Source organism: Saccopteryx bilineata, chromosome 1, assembly GCF_036850765.1.
Source record: "Saccopteryx bilineata isolate mSacBil1 chromosome 1, mSacBil1_pri_phased_curated, whole genome shotgun sequence".
In the NCBI taxonomy this organism is placed as follows: Eukaryota; Metazoa; Chordata; class Mammalia; order Chiroptera; family Emballonuridae; genus Saccopteryx; species Saccopteryx bilineata.
In genome coordinates, this window is record NC_089490.1 from 242,990,562 (window position 1) to 243,017,044 (window position 26,483).

Below are 26,483 nucleotides of genomic sequence, written 5' to 3' on the forward strand. Positions count from 1 at the left end.
TAGGCGTCTCAGTGCCACAGATGCAAGGAACTTAGATTCTGCCAGCAACCTGAGTGAGCGTGGAGTCAGATTCTTCCCCAGAGCCTCCAGACAGGAATGCCACCCTGCTGACATCCTGCCTTCAGTCTGTGAGCCCCTGAAGAGACTCCAGCCACTTTGTGATAGGACTTCTGACCTAAAAAACTGTCTGCTAATTATCTGGGGGTGTTTTAAGCCCCAGTTTGTGGTAATTAGTTACACAGTGATAGGAAACTAATACAGTTCTGCAAAACCAAGCAAAACATAGAAACTAATTATTAAGTAAAAATGAAAGTTTCTGAGGAGGTGGTAGTGATTGCTATCAAGCCCAAGAGTGAGAATTAGCTTTGACTGTGAGGAGGGAATGGAGAGATAAGGATGGACTCATGTGCAGGCATGTTTAGAGATGGTGGGCCTTAGACAGGAAGTTGAATGTATCACCATTGACTGGCAGGGTCGTCTCCTAGTGTTGTGTTTGCAGATGCTGGGATGAGGCCTTCAATAGGATAGTAAAGACTTAGAATAACAATTAATGGTTGTGAGAGAAAAATTACTATAAGAATTGGCATTAAGAGCTATAGAATGTAGACTTGTAGAGACAATCATTCTACATATTCATATGATATTCTTGGGTCTTATTTAGAAGCCTGGGTATTTGAATGGGATACAATGATGGGAAGAAGGGAGTTATTCCACAATAAAAGTTGTACATTGTAGGTACAGCCAAAGGATTTTCAGGTGTATGCTGAGAGTGATTTAAGTTTAGAATATTGAAAATAAAGAAAGGTAAATAACTGGAAGTTAGGTTGTGTGACTAGTAAATAGAATATCTAGAGCCTAGAACATATCAGGTGATAAATGTTTGTTAAAATAAAAAAGTATTGATAGTTTATGATATCAGAAAAGGAATCACATATGGTAATATTAGGAAGACTTTGCCATCGTTGGGGCTGCTGAAATAACTTGAAAGGAATTATTAGAGTTGAGTAGATCAAAGAAGAAGGAATTTATCTCTTTGATGTGTTCAAATGGATTTTTAAATTGCTTAGGAATTAGAAAGACTTGGACTTCAGAGTTCTTGATTCATAGAAGGAAATGACTAAGATTGTAATGGGTTACACAACAGGTCTTGGCCAACTAAGGCCTGTGGATGTAATCCAGCCTGCACCCTGGTTTTGTAAATAAATGTTTCGTTGGAACCAGCCTGCCATTCATTACTATTGTCTGGCTGCTTTTGTGCTGCCGTGAGGGAGTTGAGTGGTGCCGCGGGGGCCGTGTGGCCCGCACAGCCGGAAACACTTACTATCTGGACCTGCAGAGAAAAAGTTCGCCAACTTGCAAATGAAAGCTCTTAACATTTTCTCCAGCAAAGTGTAGTCACATAAAAATTTGGTGACATTTTGAGACAGTCTGGTGATTCCTGAAAGCCTACGAATGGACTCTGTTTAAGAAGAACTTTTTTTTTCTTAATTATAATTTTATTTTTTTAATGGGGCGACATCAATAAATCAGGTTACATATATTCAGAGATCAACAAGTCCAGGTTATCTTGTCTTTCAATTATGTTGCATACCCATCACCCAAAGTCAGATTGTCCTCTGTCACCTTCTATCTAGTTTTCTTTGTGCCCCTCCCCTTCCCCCTTTCCCTCCCCTCCCCCCCCCATAACAACCACACTCTTATCAATGTCTCTTAGTTTCACTTTTATGTCCCACCTACACATGGAATAATGCAGTTCCTGGTTTTTTCTGATTTACTTATAAGAAGAACTTTTGGATCAAAGTTCATAATATAGCATTCCCTGCTGCGTTGCATCTCTTCATAGGCGTTGCATGTTAGCACATCATTCTGGAGACACGGGTCCTTGTATTTTGTGGGTCACACAGCCTCGCCTCATTCAGTGACTGCAAGTGGCACTGCAGGAAGGCACCTGTTTTTGCACCTTTTGTCATAGGGGCAACCGTAAGAGTCTGGACTGAATAGTACAGATCAGCACACCTCTGTGTGTGCACGGGGAAGCCAATATTCATCATGGATCAGTAATGTCCTCTCTGTTTGTAAAGTATAGTATTTTATGAAAAACAAATAGATGTTTAACTCTTTCTTCCAGGCTGTTGGCAGTGAAGGCTGTTAAGTAAAGGAAGGGATTTTTCCCCCTCAGGAGGGCCTATGATTAGCTAAAGGAGAAAGAGGAAAAGCTAGTTTATTTGATGAAAAAGTGTTTTAACCACTGCCTGTTCTTTAATAGGTGTCACTTAAAATTTATTTTTTTACTAATGTTATCCATGGTACTAATTCTGTTTAAATCCATTTAAAAATCCTTAGTTGAACTTCATTTTTGTTATGACTAATCTTGGTCTCTGTTTTCATACACCGGTACTTAACATTCCCATTGTCTTTGTCATGCTTCTGTCTTTACAAACAAGAAACTGTGAATAGTCCTTTAGATTTTTTTTTTCAGTTTAACCTGCTATTTATATTCATATTCTGGGTACTCAGCAGCTAAGGTGACCACATGTCCTTTTATCCTAATGTTCTTTATAACCGAGATCATTTTCTTGTGGATCCTTTGTAGTCCAATATGCTATTTCAACTCCAATCAAATCTCAGTGAAAGACCTGCACAGGCTGGGCTGGTCATGAGGTTGCTGTTAGGACAAAGTATGGGAAGTGAGGCCCTAAGGACTGAGCTGGGCAGCATCCATCTGTATGTAGAATGCCAGAGCCCGCATGTGGGAGAGGAAAATGGTACCATATGATCCCACTCATGTGTGGGATCTAATGAGCAAACTAAATTAACAAACAAAATAGGAAGACTCACGGATAGAGAACAGACTGACAGCTTGTCAGAGGGAGCAGGGAGTGGGTGCTGGGTAAGAAAGGTGAAGAGATTTTGCAAAAACGAAAACAACAACAAAAACTCATAGACTCAGACAACAGCATGGTGACTACCAGAGGGAAAGGTGGGTTGAGGGAGGTATGTGGGGTACAGCGGGGATAAATGGTGATGGAAGGAGACTTGACTTGGGGATGCTGAACACACACAATGCGATATACAGATGACGTATTATAGAATTGTACACCTGACATCTGTATAATTTTATTAACCAATGTCACCCCAATAAGTGAATAAAACATAAATAAAAAGGCAAGTAAGGAACTGCCTGGGGGTCAGCAGACTGTGCAGTGGGTGAAGGGGTGTCAGCTAAGGTGCCTGAGTTGGCGTTGAGGCTGTGTTGAGCAGAGGAGGAGAACGGAGGTGCAGAGCAGTGCGGCACAGGCCTGGGGAAGCCAGGGCAGTGTAGGAGCCAAGTCCCTGAAGGTGGGGCAGTTCTTGGATTATTGAGGTGGTTTTGTTTTTGTTTTTATTGCAAATCATGTGCTGTTTTCCTGGCCCACAGGCAGGGATTTAGTGGGGTGAAATAAGACCAGATATCTGTTTACTGCTTGGCATTAGAAATTCTTTTATTTTATTTTTTCCTTAAGCTTAGCCTGACAGATTTCTATTTTGGGAAGAGATTAATGGGACCCCTGACAATCCTATGCATTTTTATTTATCAGCCAGTCAGTTATTGTCTTTCAGTACCTTAGGTGTACTGAACTGAGGGGTCCCTAGCTCACTTCCCTGCTCATGGCTGTCGTCTCGCCACCATATCTGATGATCAGTTTTCAGTTCTTTTTTTTTAAATTTTTATTATTTTTTTATTATTATTTTTTTATAAATAAATTTTTATTAATTTTAATGGGGTGACATCAATAAATCAGGGTACATATATTCAAAGAAAACATGTCCAGGTTATCTTGTCATTCAATTATGTTGCATACCCATCACCCAAAGTCAGATTGTCCTCCGTCACCTTCTATCTAGTTTTCTTTGTGCCCCTCCCCCTCCCCTTCCCCCCCCCCCCCAGTTTTCAGTTCTTATAATACTGTAACATTCAGCAGTACTTGACAACTGAAAATTCTGTCCTCCAAATGCCGCCTTTGCTTGAGTTCAAATTTATTTTCCTCTCCTGGTTTCCTTCTTTCATCAGTGGCACACCTGGTTACTCTTGTTTTGTGTGCTCCTCCTCTCCCGCTCATCCTCTAAATCAGGGGTCTCAAACTCGCGGCCCGCCAAACAATTTTGTGCGGCCCGCAGACTAATCCAAGTTCATTAGTCTGTGGGCCGCACAAAATTGTTCGGTGGGCCGCATGTGGCCCGCAGGCCACGAGTTTGATACCCCTGATCTAAATGGTGGGTGTCCCAGGGCTCGGTGCTGAGCCCTCTGTGTTGCAGGTGCAAGGTCTATGTGCCCGATGCTTCAAAAGAAAGGGCAATATTCAATATGTCAGAGCTCAGTATTCAATATATCAGAGCTTGGGCAAGGTATTGATCAAGGAGGCTTAGCTCGAGAAGATGAGAGAACTAATCCTCAAATCCATCCTAAGAGAACTCAAAATTTAGATGTCTGAGGCAAGAGGTGGGTGGGGACTATAGACAGCTAGACCCCCCAAAAAGAGTCAATGATCAATCCATTGACCCCCCCCCCCCACTTCCTGATCTGAGTATGATTCTGGAGACTCCTGTAAATCTTTGAAAAACAGTCATTGCTTTGTGTGTATTTTCCTACTTTGCCATCCAAGAGGAAGCTCAAGCCTCAAGCAGATTCCTCTAGTTAATTAACACATTTTTAGCAGGAGCTATCAGCCTGAAGGTCATCAGAGAGAGCAAGCAGTGCACTCTGATACATTTTTAGTATTTAAATCCATACCACGTATAGACACTGAGGGCTTACAAATTCATATTTCTTTCCTTGTCTTCTCACCTGTCCAGTATGACCAACTACATACTTCAAAGACTTACTGGATGTATAATAGCTGTTTCAACATAAAATCTCCAAGAAGGAAATCTAGATTTTTCTTTCTTAACTTGTACCTTCACAGTCACCCTTGTTTTAGTAAATAGCATCACAATGTCGCAGTTGAGCAACCTGATAACCTGTGTGTTCTACCTGACTCCTCCTCTCTTCCCCTCACACCCCACATCTGTCCCATTGGCAAATTCTGTTTTGCCATTGGGTTTTATGCATAAAACTGCTATAAAGATTTATTTATAGGTTTTGTGTAGATATAATTTTTCATATCAGTTGGGTTAATTCATAGGAGTGTGATTGCTGGATCATGTGGTTAGACTATGTTTAGCTTTTAAGAAGCTGACAAACCCTTCCAAGTGACTGTACCATTTTTCATTCCCACCAACAATGAATGAGAGTTCCTTTTGCTCTACATCCTTGCTAACAATTGGGATGGGCAGTTTTTTGGAATTTAGCCATTCTAATAGGTGTTTAATGAGATCTCCTTGTTTTAATTTGCCTTTTCCTAATGACGAGTGAAGTTGAGCATCTTTTCATGTTTGCTTTTGTAACCAAGTAAACGACCCTCAGGCTCTGCTGCCTGCCAGTCCTGAAATGCCAATATTCAGGACACAGGTGTTGGTGAAAGGCGCCATGCCTTGCTGTTGCTCTGTAATATAATTTGAGGCTAGGGAGTATGCTCTTTTCACTTTTGTAATGCTTTCTCAGCAGTGAAAACCTTGACTGTCTTTCTCCTCAACATATTTTCTCCTTTGCTTAATTCTTCATTATACTGAAAGCAGATTCAGAATTGTTAATGCATACCACTGCAAAAAAGAAACAAATGGATTAACTAAAATTCAGTATTTATTTACAGTTTTCTTGGTCTTCAGACTTAGAGTATGATTAGTTTCCTAGGACTTCTGTAACGAGGTACCGTGGACTTGGTGGCTTAAAACAACAAAAATTTATTCTTTCACAAATCTGGAGGTCAGAAGTGTAAAATCAGGGAATTGGCACAGTGATGTTTCCTCCAGTGGCTCATCTTTTCTTTCCTCTTCAGCTTCTGGGGTCTCTAGGCATTCCTTGGGTTGTGGCTGTGTAACTCCAATCTCTGCCCCTCTTCACAGAGCCTTATATACTCTTTGTGATTTTTTCTCTTTTCTTTCTTTCTTTTTTTTGGTGTTCTTCTGAAGTGAGGAGTGGGGAGGCAAATAGACTCCCACATGCGCCCAACCAGGATCCACCAGGGGGAGATGCTCTGCCCATCTGGGGCATTGCTCCTTTGCAAGGGAGCCATTCTAGCACCTGAGGCGGAGGCCATGGGGCCATCCTTAGCACCTGGGCCAGCTTTGCTCCAGTGGAGCCTTGGTTGCAGGAGGTGAAGAGACAGAGAGGAAGGAGTGGAGGAAGGGTGGAGAAGCAGATGGGCACTTCTCCTGTGTGCCCTGGCTTGGAATCGAACCCGGGACTTCCACATGCCGGGCCGACGCTCTACTGCTGAGCCAACCAGCCAGGGCTTCTTTTTTGTTTCTTATGACCATGCTTCTCATTGGATTTAGGGCTCATCTGTATAATGCGGAATGATATAATTTTGAGGTTCTTAATTATATCTGAAAATATTCTTTTTCCAAATAAGGTCACATTCACAGGTTCTTGCGATTTGGATGTGGACATATCTTTTTTTGGGGGGTGGGGTCACCATTCTATCTATGAGATTCCATTTTCCTCTTCAAGACTTGTATGTTCAGCTACTAAATTGACAATGTCATTTGCATGTCATAGGCCTTTCAAATATAGTAGTTCCAGTAGGGAGATCTTGATTCTTACTGTCCACTTTATTTGCTAGCAAAACTCTATTCTAGTTGCTAAAGCTATGAACTTGGAAGTCATCCTTAAATACTACAATAACCAAAACCACCAAATCCTCTCTGTTCAGCCAGATTCAGTCTACTGGATGGTCCTGTTAGTTCCCTCCAAAATCCATCTCAAATCTGTCCACTTTTCTCCTTTTCACTCCTACAACATTCTCCCATGCCTTGACATTAGTTATTACGTCCTGTAACAGATGTGTTACTGGTCTCTCTACTTGTACTCTTGGCTTGTGTTCTAATCAATAGAGTCCTTTAAAAATATACTGCCACAAAAATGCCTCTCTAGTGGCTTCCCAACCTCTTTGGACAGACGACAACGACTTAGATATTTCGACTCCTGTTTCTTTACATGTCCACTAATTTTGTGCCTCCTCTTGCATAACATGCGGTAGCCCACTGGCCTTCTTTCAGTTCCTCTAAGACACCTAGCTCTTTTCCTGCACGAGGACCTTCTCACATGCTTTTCCATCTGTGGGAAGGCTCCTTCTTCTACTTTTACATGACTGGCTTCTTCTCATTCTTTCGGTCTCAGTTTACCTGCCACTTATTCAAATAAGTATTGCTGGTCCTCTACTTAACTAAATATGACCCATTCTTCCCCACTGCAGAAGACGTTCCACATCTCTGGTCCCCACTGGCATCCCATAAACATGAACAGAATGTCAGGAGTTGGCCACCTACTAGTTGAGGCGTTGTAGGCATTTGGACTGGAGATGGTCTCCAGGCCCACATGTGGGTACTGCAGTTCCAATTTATTCTTTCCATAGAACCACAGTTACTTCCCATCTAAGTCATTTAAATATGCACATTTTGTTTCTATAGCAAAGGTTTATTTTTGACCCTTTCAGAATAAGAGACCTTATCATTATTACATGAAAAAAAAATTAGGCTCTTTTTGTCCCATCTGAACCTGACTTATTCTATGGGACTACTCTAGCTGACTTTGCTACCTGGGAGGGAAGTGTGTGTGTATATGTGTGTTTATGTTTGATAGGTACTCTGTGGTTGAGATAGTTTCTGTGTCAGTTCTTATATCAACATCACATTGTTTTAATTAAAGTGTTTTTATATTATACTCTATACTTAGTAAGGCGAAGGTTCCTGAGTAACTTTAAAGATGTTTTTCCTTTTCCCACATGTTTATTCTTCCAGATGTATTATAGAATCAAGATTCTTGACACATTTTTATGAAGCATGGATTATTTTATCCCCTACCTCTTGCTTTTGCAATGATTATTTGTAAATACTTTCTATTTTTTAAATTCTTTTCCATTGAGAAAAAAAAGTCTTTAATGATGTACTTAATTTCTTTCTTAAGAGAGGCTGCCATTTTCCTCTCTATTTCCTTCCTTATGAAGCACCTGTTACGTATAAGCACTGTGCTAATTTCTGGATATGAGGGATGTTACACAGTGAATTAAACAAAGTGAAATAAACAAATCAAGTTATGAAGTAAAATTGAGATAAAAATAATATTAGTTATTAAAATAGTGTTCCTTTGGGAGGACTAAAAAGTTTTAAGCATATGTCAGTTCCTGGTTAGTGTATTTATTTATTTATTTTACCTTTGTTAAACATCTTTTTATTTTTTTTTAAGGGTCACACAGCAATGCTTCATACTGGCTCATGGCATCCCAAAATAAAGGGGGAATTTATGACTTGCTCAAATGATGCGTGAGTATTATTGCTAATTCATATCTTTTAATATTTTCTTTAACATTTGTATTGTAACAATCTTGCCAGTAAAGTGGGAGATAGAATACTAGGAATCCTGATGTTTATATATTCTTGTTCTTTACTTTGACATTAGCTGGTAGTGTAAGTTTTGTTAAAATAAATATAGAAACTATGCAAATGAGAGTTAGCATAAATTCCAGTAGAGTTTATTAGGGAGCTTAATGGATCAGATTGATGGTATTAAGTGGACTCAACTGACTTTGAAATTATGACTAAAATTTGTTACTTTTTGTAATAAAGACTGATTTTCATCTGAATCTTATAGCTAATATAAGTTTATTGTTTAAATGATTGTTTTTTGGCAAGAATAACCGAAAAAAATTGGTTATTAAGATTCTTTTCCATTATATCTGTTGACCTAGGACTTAAGAATATTACAGAAAGTATTTAGGCAGCTTTTTCCAGTATTGTCATATTGTATAATTCATTTTTAGTGTTAAGAATAGTTCACAAGAATGTGTTTTTTGTAATATTACAGAAAAATCACAATAAAAATCTTATAAATTAAAAAACATAGATGGTGTTATTTAAATGAAACTATCATTTTAGATAAAAAAATTTTTGTTCTTAGGTTATTTTGTCTTTTAGCTTTTTTGGTTTCTGATATTTAAAATTTGTCTCATCAACTTTCAAAATTGCTGTTCACATTCTTGGATATTTTAGGTGTGCTGAAATTAATCTTTAAGATAGCTGCCAAAAGACATAATTTTACTCACAGAGCGTAGTTTAAAATTAACAATCTAAAAGGAGCTAAAATTTGGAAATCTTAACAGAATATGACTGAAAAGAAGAATATTTTTTATTAAAATTTCTGGTAAATAGAACCACAGTAAGTCCTCACTTAATGTCCTTGATAGGTTCTTGGAAATTGTGATTTTAGGTTAAATGAAGTATAGCAAAACCAATTTTCCCATAGGTTAATTGATATAAACAAGAGTTCAGTTCCTACAGCATATTTCGGGCCATAAAAACTTTACTTCTAGTCCCTGGCTGGTTGGCTCAGTGGTAGAGCATCGGCCTGGCGTGCAGGAGTCCCGGGTTCGATTCCTGGCCAGGGCACATAGGAGAAGCACCCATCTGCTTCTCCACCCCTCCCCCTCTCCTTCCTCTCTGTCTCTCTCTTCCCCTCCCGCAGCCGGGGCTCCATTGGAGCAAAGTTGGCCCGGGCGCTGAGGATGGCTCTGTGGCCTCTGCCTCAGGTGCTAGAATGGCTCTGGTTGCAACACAGCAGATGGGCAGAGCATCGCCCCTGGTGGGCGTGCCGGGTGGATCCCGGTCGGGCGCATGTGGGAGTCTGTCTGACTGCCTCCCCGTTTCCAACTTCAGAAAAATACAAAAAACCAAAAAACTTTACTTCTAAATAAAGACTTAAAATATTTATAACATTAAAATAAATGTGAATTACACATAATTTTAAGAAAGATTAATAAAAACAAGGAAGAATTCCTTTCTAATCTGCTTATTTCAGTTTGGGGTCGTGGGTAGCCAGAGCCTATCCCAGCACCCTAGGGTGTGATGCAGGACCAACACCGGGCCGGGAGCCCTTCCATCGCGGGGCTGCTCACACCCACCCACACGCACCCCAACTGGGACAGTCACACACGCCAGTTCACCTAACGTGTGCATCTTTGGGGCGTGGGAGGAAACTAGAGTCCCCAGAGAAAACACATGCAGATTTGGAGAGAACATGCAAACCCTACATGGATGGATAGTGGACACAGCAGGAAATCGATTTTCCCCCTCAGTAATGTTATAACAACACAACTTTGAATGAAATGATGTTATTCTAGGACTTGCTGTATCTAGTTTTATTTATTTATTGAATTTATTGGGGTGACATTGGTTTACAAAACCCTACAGGTGTACAACTCAATAAAACCGTCTCCCGTCACATTGTGCTCCACTCACCCCCTGCAAAGTCTCCTTCCAGCCCCATTTTCCTCCTCTGCCCACTTCTACCCCTTTCCCTCTGCAGTCAGCACACTGTTGACTGTATATATGTGTTGTGTACATGTTTTCTGGCTAATCCCTCCACCTTCTTTCACCCAGTACCCCTATTTCTTTTTATCTTTGTCTTATTCTTGCCATATAGTTTAATTATATATGTTTAAAGTGGTGTTCCTAACTTCAGCATTAAAAAAAATCAAATCTAGCAGCTAATCTAAATTAATAGTACCCCATGACCAATTAAGGCTTTTTCTAGGAATTCAAGAATATTTTACAATTAGGAAATTTTACCATCAAGAAATTTTCAATATAATCCATTATTTAACAAATGAAAGGTGAAAAATCAGGTGATTTTATTGTATGATAAAATTAACATTTTATAAAAGTTAGTCATCTTTCTCAGTGAAAGTTTTAAGTAAAATAGAAATAGGAAGAGATTATTGAAATCTGATAAAAACTACCAAAATTTAAGTAAATATTGTATTATTATATACTGGAGTACTGAAGCTACTTGTACTTACATAGGAAACAAGACAGTGATGCCCACAACTATTTAGAGGCTTTATACAGTAGTAAGATAAGAAAATTAATAAATCGATACTGTTGGAAGAGAACAAACACACTATTTAAAAAACACAGAGGATCCAGACTATTCTGTTTAAAAACTTAAGCGGAATAAAGCAATTGAAAAAAACCTCTCGTTCTGAGAACTATTTAAGGATTAGGCTGTGTGATGGTTTTTCCTAGCTGCCAACTCAACTTTTATGAGCTCTATAGAAGCTTTTCCCAAATTGATTTCCAGGATATGTAAATTAGTAAGGTCAAAGAAAGGCATTCCAAGGTCAAATAAGTCTGAGAAACTTTGAATGTTATATTCCCAGGCCGGTGATCCACAATAAACATTTAGATGGTTTTGAATAGGGTATAAAGAACCGTATTTAACTTTGTGAATTCTTTAAACAGCAGTTGGGATAAAGTTCTAAAGCATGACATCATTGTACTGGGTATTAAATGTAGTTTATCCTATTCCTTGAAAGAGCAATTCCCCGCCCAAATCACCGACTTACTAGTCTGTTGCACCTTTGAAAATGTGCTTCAGTTTCTTTTCACACTGTAGAAATTGGGCTTTCTCTGTCCATAGTTCTATGTGAAGATCAGGAGGCTTTACATTGACTCCTGTTATACATATTCTTTACCACTTTTTTGAGAAATATGCCATAAAATAAATTCAGTTCATTTGATTGACTTTTTTTCTAGCTTTTGACTTTGAGTGTAATAATTACAAATCTGCTAAGCTGTAGGAAATCATTCCAGATACCTAGTTCAACCAACAAATAGTGTTTTCATTGTGTACCAGGCACACTGTGTGATCTAAGTCTCTATCTTTATGGGTTTACATTTCATTGGAGGTGTGTGCTGAGAGACAGACAAGATACAGTTAGCATTAATAAGTGAATATAGTTTTATGTAGTAATAAGTATAAAGGATAAAATAAAAGGCCAGAGAAAGAATCGAAGGCTATGGCTATCAGCAGTGTAGGAAGAGATGGGGAGTCCTGGCCAGACCAATACCAGCCATTTACATAAGCTGCTCATATTATGAGTATATTGAGATGCAGTAGGATTGAAGAATCAGATAGCCATGTGAGAAACTAATCCATTGGAATCTAAGGCGGGACTCACTGTTTTGTTCTGGCCTCATGTACACCCAGTTAAATTTTGGATATTTCTTCTGAGTTTGAGTTGGACATGCTAGTGCCAAACTTTTTGATTTTAAGAGTTTCCGTATGAAACACAAACCTGGGATCAGGTCAATTTAGGGATGAAATGAAAAAAGGAAGAGGGTGATGGCAGTCTTTTTGGATTTCCTAAATTTACTAGGATGAAACATTGATATTAAAGTAGAGATTACTACATTCTGCCTGGAAGTAAATGTTAATGAAAGCCAGACGGCAATGAAGATAAAAATGCTTATTTATCCAGAGGAAGTCAATTCTACTTGTGAATGTATGTGATCTGAGGTGGAGTCACTTTATAATTTGATTCGTAGTGGTGTGCAGAGCAAGAGTGAAGGCATTCTAATGTAACCTGACTTCTTAATACAGAAGCTGTGCTCAGCAAGTCCAGCTCAGCACAGAGCTCTGTCTGCAGGTACTGGTGAGTGAATCAGGTGCTTCCATTCTCTGCCCGGAGGGTTTCCATTGCTTGCTCAGGAATTTGTATCTCAGAATTTGTTCAGGTCTACTATGACATCTTCTGCCTCTATGATCAGTTAACAATCAAGAAAAAGCAGGAAAATAATAAAATGCACAGACCAATATTTTACAGGTGCTTACTGTAGAAAAAGAGACAAGATTAGATAAGAATAACAAACTGGCAGATGACAACACTTCACAAAATAACGTCTCCTTCAACAGTCAGGGGAGATGAAGTGTGGATGAATAGGTAGGTCATGGTTGACCAGTGGTAATTAAAAGTAAGTGGGCACAGACCCTGGCCGGTTGGCTCAGCGGTAGAGCGTCGGCCTAGCGTGTGGAGGACCTGGGTTCGATTCCCGGCCAGGGCACACAGGAGAAGCGCCCATTTGCTTCTCCACCCCTCCGCTGTGCTTTCCTCTCTGTCTCTCTCTTCCCCTCCTGCAGCCAAGGCTCCATTGGAGCAAAGATGGCCCAGGCGCTGGGGATGGCTCTGTGGCCTCTGCCTCAGGCGCTAGAGTGGCTCTGGTCGCAACATGGCAACGCCCAGGATGGGCAGAGCATCGCCCCCTGGTGGGCAGAGTGTCGCCCCATGGTGGGCGTGCCGGGTGGATCCCGGTCGGGCGCATGAAGGAGTCTGTCTGACTGTCTCTCCCTGTTTCCAGCTTCAGAAAAATGAAAAAAAAAAAAAATAAGTGGGCACAGAGAAAGTGGATCTAGTCTTGGAGTAAAAGAGGAGGAACAGGTGGATATCACAAAATAGCCACAAGACCCATTTGTAAGCAACGTGAAAAATGACTGAGTCTTTGAGGGCTAGAATCCTATAATAGCTGACAGAATTGAGAACTAGAGACTTAAAAAAAAAATCCAAGTGAGACCAGGCTGCAATGATCTGGGGAAAGTCAGGCTGTGCACTCAGTACTGAAAACCTTCATTAGCCACAGTGCAAGTACATAGGACGCACAGAGGAAGAGTTGGTAACCTACTTTCTGGAGAGGATCAGGGAAGGGTTTACACGGGTTTGACATACCTGAATTTCCTTTTGTGGAAGAGTAGGGATGTGATGAGGGAGGAGTTGTTCTATAGTATACAGGAAAATCTTAAGTTGGGCCCTCTGGAACGTGCAAAATATATAGTGAACCATGATTAGATGATTTTACCTATAAGTAAAAGACATAATTTCATGTTTAGGTTTTATTTTATGTACTATGAAATGAATATTTGGAGACATTACAATCTAGTCAATTTAGTTTTCTTTTGAGTAACTGAATGTCATGAAATGTCAATATCATGAAAGAAATAAAAGGGGCTTGTTCTAAATGAAAGGATTCGCGGTATTATACACACCACATGATATGTGAACTTTTGACTTGATCTCATTTCCTCTGAAGAAAAGGAAGAGAAGAAAGAAAGGAAAGCATAATCAAATAACAGCAATAAAGAGAATTTTGGGGACCATTGGGGAAATTTGAAAATAGGTGATATAACAGATTTATCACAAAAAATGGCGACGATTCTTTGTCTTTCCTTTTGTCCATGCCCTGTGCAGGGTGACTTGGTAGCTACTCCCATAGAGCCAGCTTCTCTTTTCCCACCCCGTGATCTGGGCTGGCCTACAGAAGGTGACAACATGGTACTGTGCCATTTCTGAGCAGAGGCTTCTTAGGGTTCTTGCGTGCTTCCACTCTTGTGAACATGGCGTCACTGTCTGATCAAGCTCTGGCTCCCCTGCGGGGGAATGAAAGATCTGGTGGGGGAGGGTTCTGCTGTCCCACCTGCATCCATCTTGGACCAGTTTGTACTCAGCTAGCTACCTTCTAAACTTGGAGAGTCACCATGCCAAAGACTAAGTACATTAAAGGTCCTGAGAAATACTTCAACAAAAGAAACCAGCATTTCCCATATACATTGATCCAGCTCCCTCTCTTTCCACACAGCCAGTGACACTTGTTACACTCTGGGTGTACTGTTCCAAGGACTGCCCTTTGGAAAATGAAGATCACCACTAGTGAATACTTTTGACAGTGGGGTACCAAAGATTATAAATATTTTTATTTGGTTGTATCTTGTACAGATAAATTATGCAATTAAATTTTTGACAAATTGGTCATGGCATAATAGTGTGCAGTTTCCAGACCTAAGGAACTTGGGTACTCCACCACTAGTCATGACTTTGATGTAGTAATTTATCACTAAGTCTCAGATTCCTATAAAATGGGATAAAACTACTGATTCACAAGATTATAATAAGGATTAAATGTGGGAAACCTTGTGCATAGTGTTCATGCATAAGACTAGTCTTGGATTCATATGAATTGGATTAAGGCTGCATATAGTTTTCAGTCTTTAGTTTTTCTCAGAGTTTCAATCACACCGTGATGAGCATGTCCTATTTGAGAGCATGTGTGGGCCAAGTTCAATCTCACAGGCTTTTGCTGGAAGGCTGCTATGCAAATTACACTTGATTTTTATAATAAATAACATCTGTGAACACAGTTGTAAAGTTCTCCCAGGAATGATAGTTCATATAAATGGATCCCTGTAAAGTATACTTTTGTATAACTCGAAGTTTTTTTCCCCCCATTTTACATATTTTATTGGGAAACTTAAAATATTACATTCATTTCCTACATGTAAGTGTTTTGAATATAACTTAGCATCATCATTTATAAATTATTACACTGTTGTATGATTTGCCTCAGATAATCTTGGCATAATATAGATATATACAGCTTTTTGGAGTTCTTGTCTGCTGTTTTTATTTTTTGGTTTTCTGTTCTGTTCATTGTTCCTTCTTGCTGCTGTTGGTGTGATAGTTTATCTGAGCACCTGAGGTTCCCTCCTCAGTTTGTGTGTCTGGTAAGCTTTGGACTGGGGCTAGGTAGGGTGGGTCAAGCTTTTGGAACTGGTACAGAAGAAGGAATAAGCTATTGGTAAAGCGCAGTGGTCGGCAAACTCATTAGTCAACGGAGCCAAATATCAACAGTACAACGATTGAAATTTCTTTTGAGAGCCAAATTTTTTAAACTATATAGGTAGGTACATTCCTTATTGAGGTAGCGCCTGCACGTGGTATTTTGTGGAAGAGCCACACTCAAGGGGCCAAAGAGCCGCATGTGGCTTGCGAGCCGCAGTTTGCTGACCAGGGGTATAGTGTATGAATTTCTTTCAGCACATTAATTTTTACCATCTTTGGTTGCGAGGGGACTTCTTCTTGCTTAATTCCTGGTTCTGGGCAAAGTTTTGTGCTGCCCATTGCTACCAATTAAGTAAGGTGGAGTTTATATTCCTAATGGTTCTTTTTTTGGTAATGTCCTCATAGGAACAAAATATACTGTGTAGATCATGTTTCTGCAATATCTGTTATCATTTTTATCTAATTTAATTCTTGGATTATTTTATCCAACTTTACTTATTTTTTATTTTTAAAAATTTTTCTGAAGTGAGAAACAGGGAGGCAGAGAAACAGACTCCCACATGCACCCAACCAGGATCCACCTGCAAGCCCACCAGGGGGCGATGCTCTGCCCATCCTGGGTGTTGCTCTGTTGCAACCAGAGCTATTCTAGTGCCTGAGGCAGAGGCCATGAAGCCATCCTCAGTACCCAGGCCAACTTTGCTCCAATGGAGCCTTGGCTGTGGGAGGGGAGGAAAGAGATAGAGAGAAAGGAAAGGGTGGAGGGTGGAGAAGCAGATGGGCGCTTCTCCTGTGTGCCCTGGCCGGAAATCGAACCCAGGACTTCCACATGCCGGACTGACGCTCTACCACTGAGCTAGCCGGCTAGGGTCTACTTATTTATTTATTTATTTATTTGTTTGTATTTTTTCTGAAGCTGGAAATGGGGAGAGACAGTCCGACAGACTCCCGCATGCGTCCGCGACCGGGATCCACCCGGCACACCCACCAGGGGCGACGCTCTGCCCACCAGGGGCGATGCTCTGCCCCTCCGGGGTGTCGCTCTGTCATGACCAGAGCCACTCTAGCGCCTGGGGCAGAGGCCAAGGAGCCATCCCCAGCGCCCGGGCCATCTTTGCTCCAATGGAGCCTTGGCTGTGGGAGGGGAAGAGAGAGACAGAGAGGAAGGGGGGGGGGGTGGAGAAGCAAATGGGCGCTTCTCCTATGTACCCTGGCCGGAATTGAACCCGGGTCCCCCGCACGCCAGGCCGACGCTCTACCGCTGAGCCAACCAGCCAGGGCCTACTTATTTTTTAATATGCTCTCAATTTTTAAATTTTAAAGTCATAAGGATGCCTTTTGAATTATTTTGCTAGCTAGTGGCATTTAAAAATTTGTAGCTTTGATTTTATTGTTATTGTGTTGGTAATTAAAAATCGATCAATTCATTTTAAAAGCATTTGTTAATAGAAATTTTAAAATGAAACAGATAACTGTTGAAAAGTTAGTTAGGATTTAACAGTAGAACCTAACTTCTAAAATTATTCCCATTCAGATGTATTGATTATGGTAAAATACACTTGTGATAAAAGGCAAAACTTACTCAGATACTTTTTAAAGCTTTTCTCCTTCATGAGTTGTGAGAGTAATGAGAATCTCTTCTCAGACCACTGCTGAAATCAAGATATGTGCATTTCAGTGTTAGTGTGATTTATTGACAAACTGTTTTTCTGTAGTCTTGATTACAGGGAAGATGTAGATCTTTTAATTTTCTCATGAATTCATTTGCTTTACCTGATTTTCTTCCTCTTGAAATACATTGTGTCTGTAAAGTCATGGTGCACTTTACACCGGTCACAGGAAAGCAACAAAAGATGATAGAAATATGAAATCTGCACCAAATAAAAGGAAAACCCTCCCAGTTTCTTTAGGATGATGTGGCAGCATGTGCGCACACGCAGATGATGACGTAACATCGTGTATACAGCGGAGCAGCCCACAGCCATGCCCGTCGAGATATGGACGGTACAGAGGAAAGTTCAGTGTGTTCTGTGGCTTGCTAAATTCGAATTCGTGACCAAAGTGCAACATCAATATCGGTGCATTTACAATGAAGCACCACCACATAGGAATAACATTACTCAGTGGGATAAGCAGTTGAAGGAAACCGGCAGTTTGGTGGAGAAACCCCGTTCTGGTAGGCCATCAGTCAGTGATGAGTCTGTAGAGGCTATACGGGATAGCTACCTAAGGAGCCCTAAAATATCTGTGCATGAGCCCACATCAAACTACACTGAATAGGTATGAAACTGGGAGAGTTTTCCTTTTATTTGGTGCAGATTTCACATTTCTATTGTCTTTTGTTGCTTTCCTGTGATCGGTCAAAACTGCACCATGACTTTACGGACACACTGTAGTTTGCTTCTACTCTGCTTTATTTGATTTTTATTATATTAAGAAAAACAAGTGGGTAAAAGGTCTGTAAGATTAAACAAAAAACAATATGATGCATTGCAGAGCTACCAGTATAAATTACTTGAAAGGTCAGATTTAGAATTTATAATTAGGGTTTATGATTGTGGTTGCCCTTTAAATATTGCCACTCGGGTTTAAGTGTGATCATTGTAATTTTAATTCTCTGCCTTTGATTCAAGCATTAGAATCCTTAGTCTGAATTATAATGTTTGATTAGAGAAAGCATTTTTATTAATTGTAATGTGAGTTAACTTGTTACATTGAAGGATGAAGTTGGATTTCTTGGTAGCTTGTCATGTCTTCTGTTTTAAATGCAAAAATGTCAGTGTTCTCAGTTTCCATCATGAAACAATACTGTGAATCTTAAAATTCTGCAAACATATTATTTTAATTGGAAAGTGAAATTGACAGTTATAGAAAACCATGCATTGTTTGGAATTCTAGACCTAGTCTTCCCTTAGGAATTGGTGAGAGGAGAAAATAGGGCTTTATGTAATCAGTTATTTTGAAATGATTTGAAAACACATTAAAAAACAGTGTAGAGATTTATTATATTTTGGTTTTGTGGTGATTTAAGGTAATTGGATGCTGGTCTAACGTAGTCAAAGCACTAGAGGATTTTCATACTTAACTTTAGAGATGGATTGTATATGACTGCATTTACTGATGACATAATTTGGCCCATTAAAAAACCCAATATATAAAGTCTTAAAAATTGTCGCACAGCATTTCAGTGTTAATAATGAAACCAATGCAGAAGAATTGTGGTAATTTGTATTCTGTAACTCAAAATAAATGAATCAAGTCATATTGGGGGAGTTGAAATTCCTGAACAGAAAAGAGTTAGTTATAATTAAACATTTTAATTTTTGTACATTTTAATTTCAAATTCCTGTTATGCCCAGATAGCCTTTGATTGATTTATAATTTTCTTAGTACTTTCAACTTACTTAGATATATTTTTTATAAAACTTTAACTCCTATATCTAGGAATAGTAAGAAATGTTATGTCACACTAACTTTGATGTAGGTTTTATGTAATTTTTATGTAAAATGTTGTTCCTATATTACTATATTGCCATATGTAATAAGAGTATATGTTCACACCTCCAGAAACATTGGAGGAAAGTGATAAAGTCTACCTTTGCTATGTTTTACTTTATTTTACATACTTCTTACACTTGTTAATCAGTAATTTATTTTGGCTATAGAAACATCAGTGCTGTGAACAATAATTCCTGTATCTGGATTATAAACTGTAGAGGATGCTATTTAGCATTTATCTTGATGTCCATATAAAAATTTGCTTTATCATCAGTACGTCTCTTTAACTGTTACAGAAATTGTTTTAAAAATATTTATTTACTTATTCCTATATATGTATGTATGTGTGTGTGTGTGTGTGTGTGTGTGTATTTAAAGAAGAATGTGGATGCCTCCAAATGTTGGAGTGTATATTTGTTTACTGGCATTCGTAATTAACTGAGGATTTGAGAGAGGACAGTTTGAATTTCTTCTGGGGATTTCTAGGTCAGGCAAGGGAGCATAAGTACAACCAGTCCACTACATGTGTGACTAAGTGAATCTGTATGTATGACTAATGCACCAGTCCTCTGTGGTGTGTGGTGGCTCTGTTGGCCATTTATGGAGTAGTTGTATATGTGGAAGGATATTGATCCTATGAAAATTGATGAATTGAACTTAGTTGCAGAAATGGGAATAAAGGTATCTCTATATGGTGGATTTTTCAATTCTTGGAACTTGTAATAAAAATAATTTTTTTTGTTTTGATTATCTTTTTCTGAAAGTCTTGACTGCAATAAGTAGTTTTTCTTTTTTTAAATTATCCTTTCCATTTCTTTTCTGAGTTTCTGTGCTCCATGGCAAATTTGTATGTATCTTATTTCTGAATCCCTTCTTTTCTTTATGCTGTATAAGCTTGTTGAATCCATTCTTAGCTTAGAAAAGAATGGCCACCTCATCTTTTCAGTTTCAGATTGACAGCTGATGAAGTTAGGGTGGCAAGTAAACAGGCACTTACAAGGAAATGTGAATAATGACTTGCCTTTTTCCATTGCCTCTTTCTAAATCTTGTAAATTTACACAACTTTGTAAAACTATTTTTGTCTTATGTTTTTCTCTGTGATAATACTTTTAAAACTTGTCTTGATGAAAATGTTAGTTTTTGTTACTGCTTTTAAAAATGTGCTCCAGCCCTGGGTAGACAACTAAGTTGGTCAGAGCCTCGTCTCTACACCAAGGTTGCAGGTTCGATCCCTGGTCAGGGTACATATAAGAATCAGCCAGTGAATGCATGGGTGAGTAGAAGAAATAGATGTTTCTCTCTCTCTCTCTTCCCTCTCCCTGTCTCTCTCTAAAAACCCATCAATAAAATAAATTTAAAAGGAATATGTACTCCCAGTGAAAAGTTTACTCTTACCTTGATATAATTTTCTGTTATAGCAATAAAATCAAGTAGACTATAAAATAGAGAACTCTCACAAGTTATTAATTACAGGCTTCCCTTTGATACATGTTTCCTTAATGGGCTGGGTTCTGTTAATTAAAATAAAACATGATATTTTGGGGAAGCTGTACTAACCTATCAACAAATAGAGCTAGCAGAGAAAGTCTATGCTAAACAAGGTTTAACGGCACTTCATATGGTTACTCAGGTCTTGTAGTATCAGTCAATAGCTGTGTCTTTGTGGAGGAAATAAGGCTCACTGAAGACATTCTTTCAAACAAAATCTGGTTACAGAGCTTCATTTCTTCATGGAATAACTGAAGAGGAAGGGGAGCCTTTGTTTTGTACTGCACGAGTGTGTTATAGTTAATTAACATCCTTTATATTACCTAGGCAGCTTTACTTAAATGTGCCGTACGCTCTGAATATTGCAATTCTTTTTCATAACCCATTACATAATTAATTCATTTTCATAGAAAAAGATCTTCTTTACTAACAAATAACTTTTAATGCTCTCAATTCCATTTTGTTCTTGTAAAATCATTTTGTCTCTGTGAACCAGCAAATACATATTTATTGGCAGCAACTATTATACCCAGGCTTAGCTCGACACTGTGGATAAAGGAAGCAGTTATTGCTCTTGTAGGATCTATAATATAGTGTGGAGTTAGACAGTGAAAATACTTACAAGTAAGTAAATAATTACAAGTATGTGAGATGCTGTGGAGGAGCCATAGGTGAGGAAGGCAGACCGTAGCCTGGGGAGTCAGCAAATGCCTCTCTGAGGATGCGGTGCTTAAGCCGAGATGTGGAAGAGGAACTGTTATTGGTGGGCAGAGAGAGGATGTCATCCCAGACAGAGGAAACATCACGGCAGAATGTCTGCTGGAGGAGGTGTGGAGCTGAGGAAGATCCAGCATCACACACAGAGGGAGCGAGAGGCCGAACCCAGGGAGCAGGAGGTGGAGCAGAGGGAGGAGGAATTTGCTGAAGTGGGTGGGGACAGATTGTGCAGGGCCTGGTAGACCATGTTGAGCACATTTGGATTTTATTCCAAGGGTGATAAAAGATGAGAGGAGTTTAAGCAGGGGAGTAACATAATTAGATTTATATTACAGTGTTACTGTCATCTCTTTGGAGAATAAATTGAAGGGGTGCAGGTTGGGGCAGTTGTAACCATATCATAAGATTTTTGTAATGAACGGCTTTCACACTGTTAGGTCAGTGGTTCCTTTTTTTTGACCTGTAGAGTTTTCACGTTTGAAACGTACCCGGAACAGTCGCACCGCCCATCATTTGTAGTGGTTCCAATCTCCACCCACACACGACCCATCTCTGAGGAGGGAATCACAGAGCCGGTCCAGCTCTTGCCTGGTGTCGCTGACAGAAGCGATTTACCCAGGGTCTTATAGACAGTTAGCCAGTGGCCGAGTTCACGGTCGAGAAAATCTTTCAGAGCCCTTTTCACATATCTGCTCTTACATTTAGGAAACTGACATCATCAATGAGTACAATGTATTTACTACAAACTGGTTTGGCTATTGGATACAATATATGTTGCAAATTCTCTAATGTAAAGATAGCATATGAAAGACAGTGCTGAATCCAAAAATGGTTTGCTGCAGCACCTTTCAGGGTGTTATCTGCGGCCCTCCGAGGTCTCGGAGATTCTTCCAGCAGGTCCACAGGGTCAAAACCATCTTTGTAATAAGATGAAGGCCTCATCTGGCATTTTCACCTTGTTGATATTTGCACCAATGACACCAATGGTGGGTAAGGCTCCTGGTATCTTGGTCTTAATCAAGACCGTGGCACCAAATTGTATTAGTAGTAATTATTGTATTTACTGCGATGTGCTCATAATGGTTTTCTTTTTCTTTTTTTAAGTGTCAGTTTTATTTAATAATATCCTTGATGAAACTGGAAACTAATTAGTGTTATTAATTCTCAATGCTTGAGTATGCCTTTTCACTATCCTTTATTACAAAATGAAAAGAGCATAGAGAGGCCTTCCGCTGCATGCAACAGTGCGTCGGCTGTCTGGGGGAAAGGCCCTTTGGTGACAGAGCTGTCAGCTACTTAAATGCATGGTTCATCATTTTTATTTGAGAGAACTATCAATAGATGAATCGTGGTTGTTTGGACTGGGCATTCGGTAGACATTTTATTTAAAAATGAAGTCACAGCCCTATTTGCTAAGAGACACTGATCCCATAATACAGGAGCAGAGTTTTCCTGTTGGTACTTTTCAGTCCGCTGGTTAGCTCAGACTCACCTGGGAAAGAGAAAGCTTTTTTTAGATAAGATGTTGCTTTAGTCTTCAGTAAGTCCTAGTATCAATTTCTAGATTTTTTCCCATTTCAAAATGACCCCAAGCTCTGCTTTTATGAAAGCTACTTTAAACCATAGATATGACACATATAAACAAAAGCTCCTTAAGGTGCACGAATATTTTAATTTATACTGAGAGAGTCAACTCCAAGAGTTGGTGTGGCGGGAATAAAGTAACCCTTTCTTTCCATGTGTTACAGACCCGCAGCTCTATGTACTCGGTCTTGGTCCTCACGGTATAGGCTCTAAGAGGGAAGTGACTTGCTGGTCACACTTCTCTTTAGGGGCGGAGTAGGGATTGGAACTCAGGTCTGGCTTAGTTATATCGCGTTCCCTCCCTTTAGCTATCTTAAGCCCACAACCATATGCATTCTGTTTGCTATATCTTCCTTCAGAATAAATAGATGGTTGCATAGTAAAGCTGATCCTGGGGTTAGTGCAGTGTTTTTCTTTTCTTCTTTTTTTTACGTGAGGGGAGGGGAGATAGTAAGGCAGACTCCCGCATGTGCCCTGTTCGGGATCCACCTGGCAACCCCGTCTTGGGCCAATACTCCAGTACCAAGCTATTTTTAGTGCCTGAGGCTGATGTGTTCCAATGGGAACCATCCTCAGTATTGGGAGCCACACTTGAACCAATTGAGCCACTGGCTGAAGGAGGGGAAGAGAAAGAGAAGGGGGAGGGGAGGGAGAAGCAGAAGGTTGCCTCTTCTGTGTTCCCTGACCAGGAATCAAACCTGGGATGTCCATATCTGGGACTGATGCTCTATCCCCTTTTCAAACTCCATTGTGTGACCCTTTTTGGATCATGACCTGCAGTTTTTATAAGATAAAATAGAGTAGAAATCATCAGGCTGTTACAGGTAGCACTGATTCCTGCAATGTCTGTTTCAGTTGTGTGAGTGGGGGCGGGTGGTGAGTAGAGGGGTGAGTGGGTGTGCGTAGGTGCTGGGTCTCAGTAAAATGTGTTTTCTACTATGTGACAGTTGCTTCCTTTCTTTGAGCATAGGATGTGGTCACAAGTGTACCACTGATCTTTTCTCCGGGCTTAGAAAACACTCCATATTTCAATTCTAAGGCAGTAAAATGTAGTAGTTCTCAGTATGGACTCTGGAGCCAGACTACAAGGGTTGAATCCAGGCTCTGCCAGTTGCTAGCTGTGTGACCTTTGGCAAGTTATTTTGCATCTCCTTACCTGTGTTTTGTCTTCTGTGAAATGGGTTGTGTGAGCATTAAATGACTTTATAGATCTAAGGTGCTTAGGATAGTGTCTGTCTTAGAATAGCACTCCATGAGTTATTTGCTGTTAGTGTTAGTGTAGTTGTAAGGTGCTTATCTTTCTTAGAGAGGTTGTGGACATATTTCTTTAACAACAGCCTTCCATAGCTTTGATTATTTGGTTAATTAATTTGTTACAAATTTTTCCTATGCTACAAGAATGCTAACTTTGCCACTGGTTTAGTGAAATACCTTTTTTATGCAGTTGGATGGTTCCTATTTGGCCAGCACCACCAAAGATAGCTACTAAGGCATGTGTCTGTGTAAGAGTTATTGTGGAAAATTGTAAGCCTGACTCCACCAGATCTTGGCTTGGGAAGAGCAGCCTAGCTTTATGAACTGCTTTAATCCTGGTCCTAGGCCAGCATTGCCAGCTCACAAAATAATGTGCATGTCCTGGTCCGCTGTGTTATAGAGGGCTCCCTAACCAGTAGTGTTCCTGGGTCCACCTGCCCCCAGGTCTCTGACAGATTCAGAGGGAGATGTTGCTTGGGTGTTCAGCGACAGCTTCGCAAAGGAGATAATATTGAGTTTGGGATTGAAGGATCAGTAGGAGTCTTCTAGGGGAGTAGTTAAAGGAAAATAGTTCCTGGCACCAGTAAGCTATGAAGCCTGGGAGTCTTAAAATGGTCATAGGAAGGCAAGAATGAGCAGATGGAGCAAACAACAAACTTGATGCTGTTATCTTTTAGGATACCAGTTAATAGACTTTTATAAATACTTATTGGAAGATGTAAATAAAACTTAGATATGTGTTAGAGAATTATTTGTTTTTATTTAAATTATATTTCTCATATAGCCAACCATATCTTACAGTGAATAGTTAGCTACATTTTATTATGATGATAATTGATAAAATATTCTTCTGCTTACAAAATTGTATTGTGTGCCTTCTCTTTGTCTGATCCTCAGCTCCCATTAGCAGGCACCACCTAATGGCAGCTGCTAGATTGCAGGCAATGTGTGCATCGGAAAAATTCCTAGGTCTCGACAGAAAAGCCCAACCCAGTTCAAAGAATAATTAGTATAATGTAGGGAGATGCGGTCATCTTTTTTTCACAGAATCCTTCAGCATTTATATTAATAGTTATTAATAGTTAACTATAAGCATTAAACTAATTGTGTCATTCCCCACTTGATCGTACAATATTCTGATAATCTAAACATAAGAAATGAAGTTCTGAAATGCTTAAGATTGACAAATAATCCCTCAAAATTATGAAGTTGTAAGTTCATGCCATTTCTTCTAGTGCCATTTGTATTTCCTTATTGCTTATTTAGAAAAAAATACATGTTTTATAAAGTTGTATACCAACACTGGAGCGATCTGAGGCAGTTACGAGAAGCAGACCCTCACGCACCGATTCCCACTGCTGTACTAGAACTTCTAGTCTTTCAAAGAGAGGAAAGAGTATTTTCAAACGCACTTGAACATACCTAAAATTACAGATGACCCAAAATCTTATTTTTTTCTTAACTTTATGCCAGAGGCTGTATAACCTTATAAAAAAGTATTTTTCATACTGTGATGTACCTTTTATTTTATTTTTTTACTTTTTTATTGAATTTATTGGAGTGACATTGGTTAATACATTTATACAGGTTGCAGGTGTACAATTCTATAACACACCATCTGTAGGTTGTACTGTGTGTTCACCACCCCAAATCAAGTCTCCCTCCATCACTATTTATCTCCCCTTCCCCTCTTTTACCTCTCCCCCCTCTTTCCCTCCTGTTATGCTGTACTTTTTATTAACATAGTTTTTAATTATGGCATAATATTCAGTCTTAAGTACCATAATTTATGAAGCCATTTTGTTATCTATTTTTCCCTACTATAAATAATATGTTGATTTTTTTTTGTGTGTGTGTGTGTGTGGCAGAGACAGAGAAAGTCAGAGAGAGGGACAGACAGACAGGAAGGGAGAGAGATGAGAAACATCCATTCTTTGTTGTGGCTCCTTCTTTGTTCATGATTGATTTTTTTTTTTTACTTTTATTAATTTTTAGAGAGGAGAGAGAATGAGAGAGAGAGAGAGAGAGAGAGAGAGAGAAGGGGGAGGGAGGAGCAGGAAGCATCAACTCCCATGTGTGCCTTGACCAGGCAAGTCCAGGGTTTTGAACCGGCAGCCTCAGCATTCCAGGTTGACGCTTTATCCACTGCGCCACCACAGGTCAGGCCATGATTGATTTCTCATATGTGCCTTGACCATAGGGCTAGAGCAGACCGAGTGACTCCTTTCACGAGCCAGTGACCTTGGGCTCAAGCTGGTGAGCTTTGCTCAAATCAGATGAGCCCACACTCAAGCTGGCAACCTCGAGGTCTCGAACCTGGGTCCGCCACATCCCAGTCCGACGCTCTATCCACTGCGCAACTACCCAGTCAGGCAATGTGATGAAGAGAGGAAAGAGTATTTTCAAACGCACTTGAACAT

The 26,483-nt window shown here is 39.7% G+C and overlaps 1 protein-coding gene across 1 annotated transcript in view; it reads left to right on the top strand.

Annotated features, from left to right (window-relative positions):
• Positions 1-26,483, top strand: part of WDR70 (WD repeat domain 70) — a 306,182-nt gene that overhangs the window by 106,776 nt on the left and 172,923 nt on the right. The window contains exon 9 of the mRNA XM_066239985.1: positions 8,324-8,400. Coding sequence (XP_066096082.1) covers positions 8,324-8,400 — 77 coding nt within the window. The remainder of the gene's footprint in view (positions 1-8,323; positions 8,401-26,483) is intronic.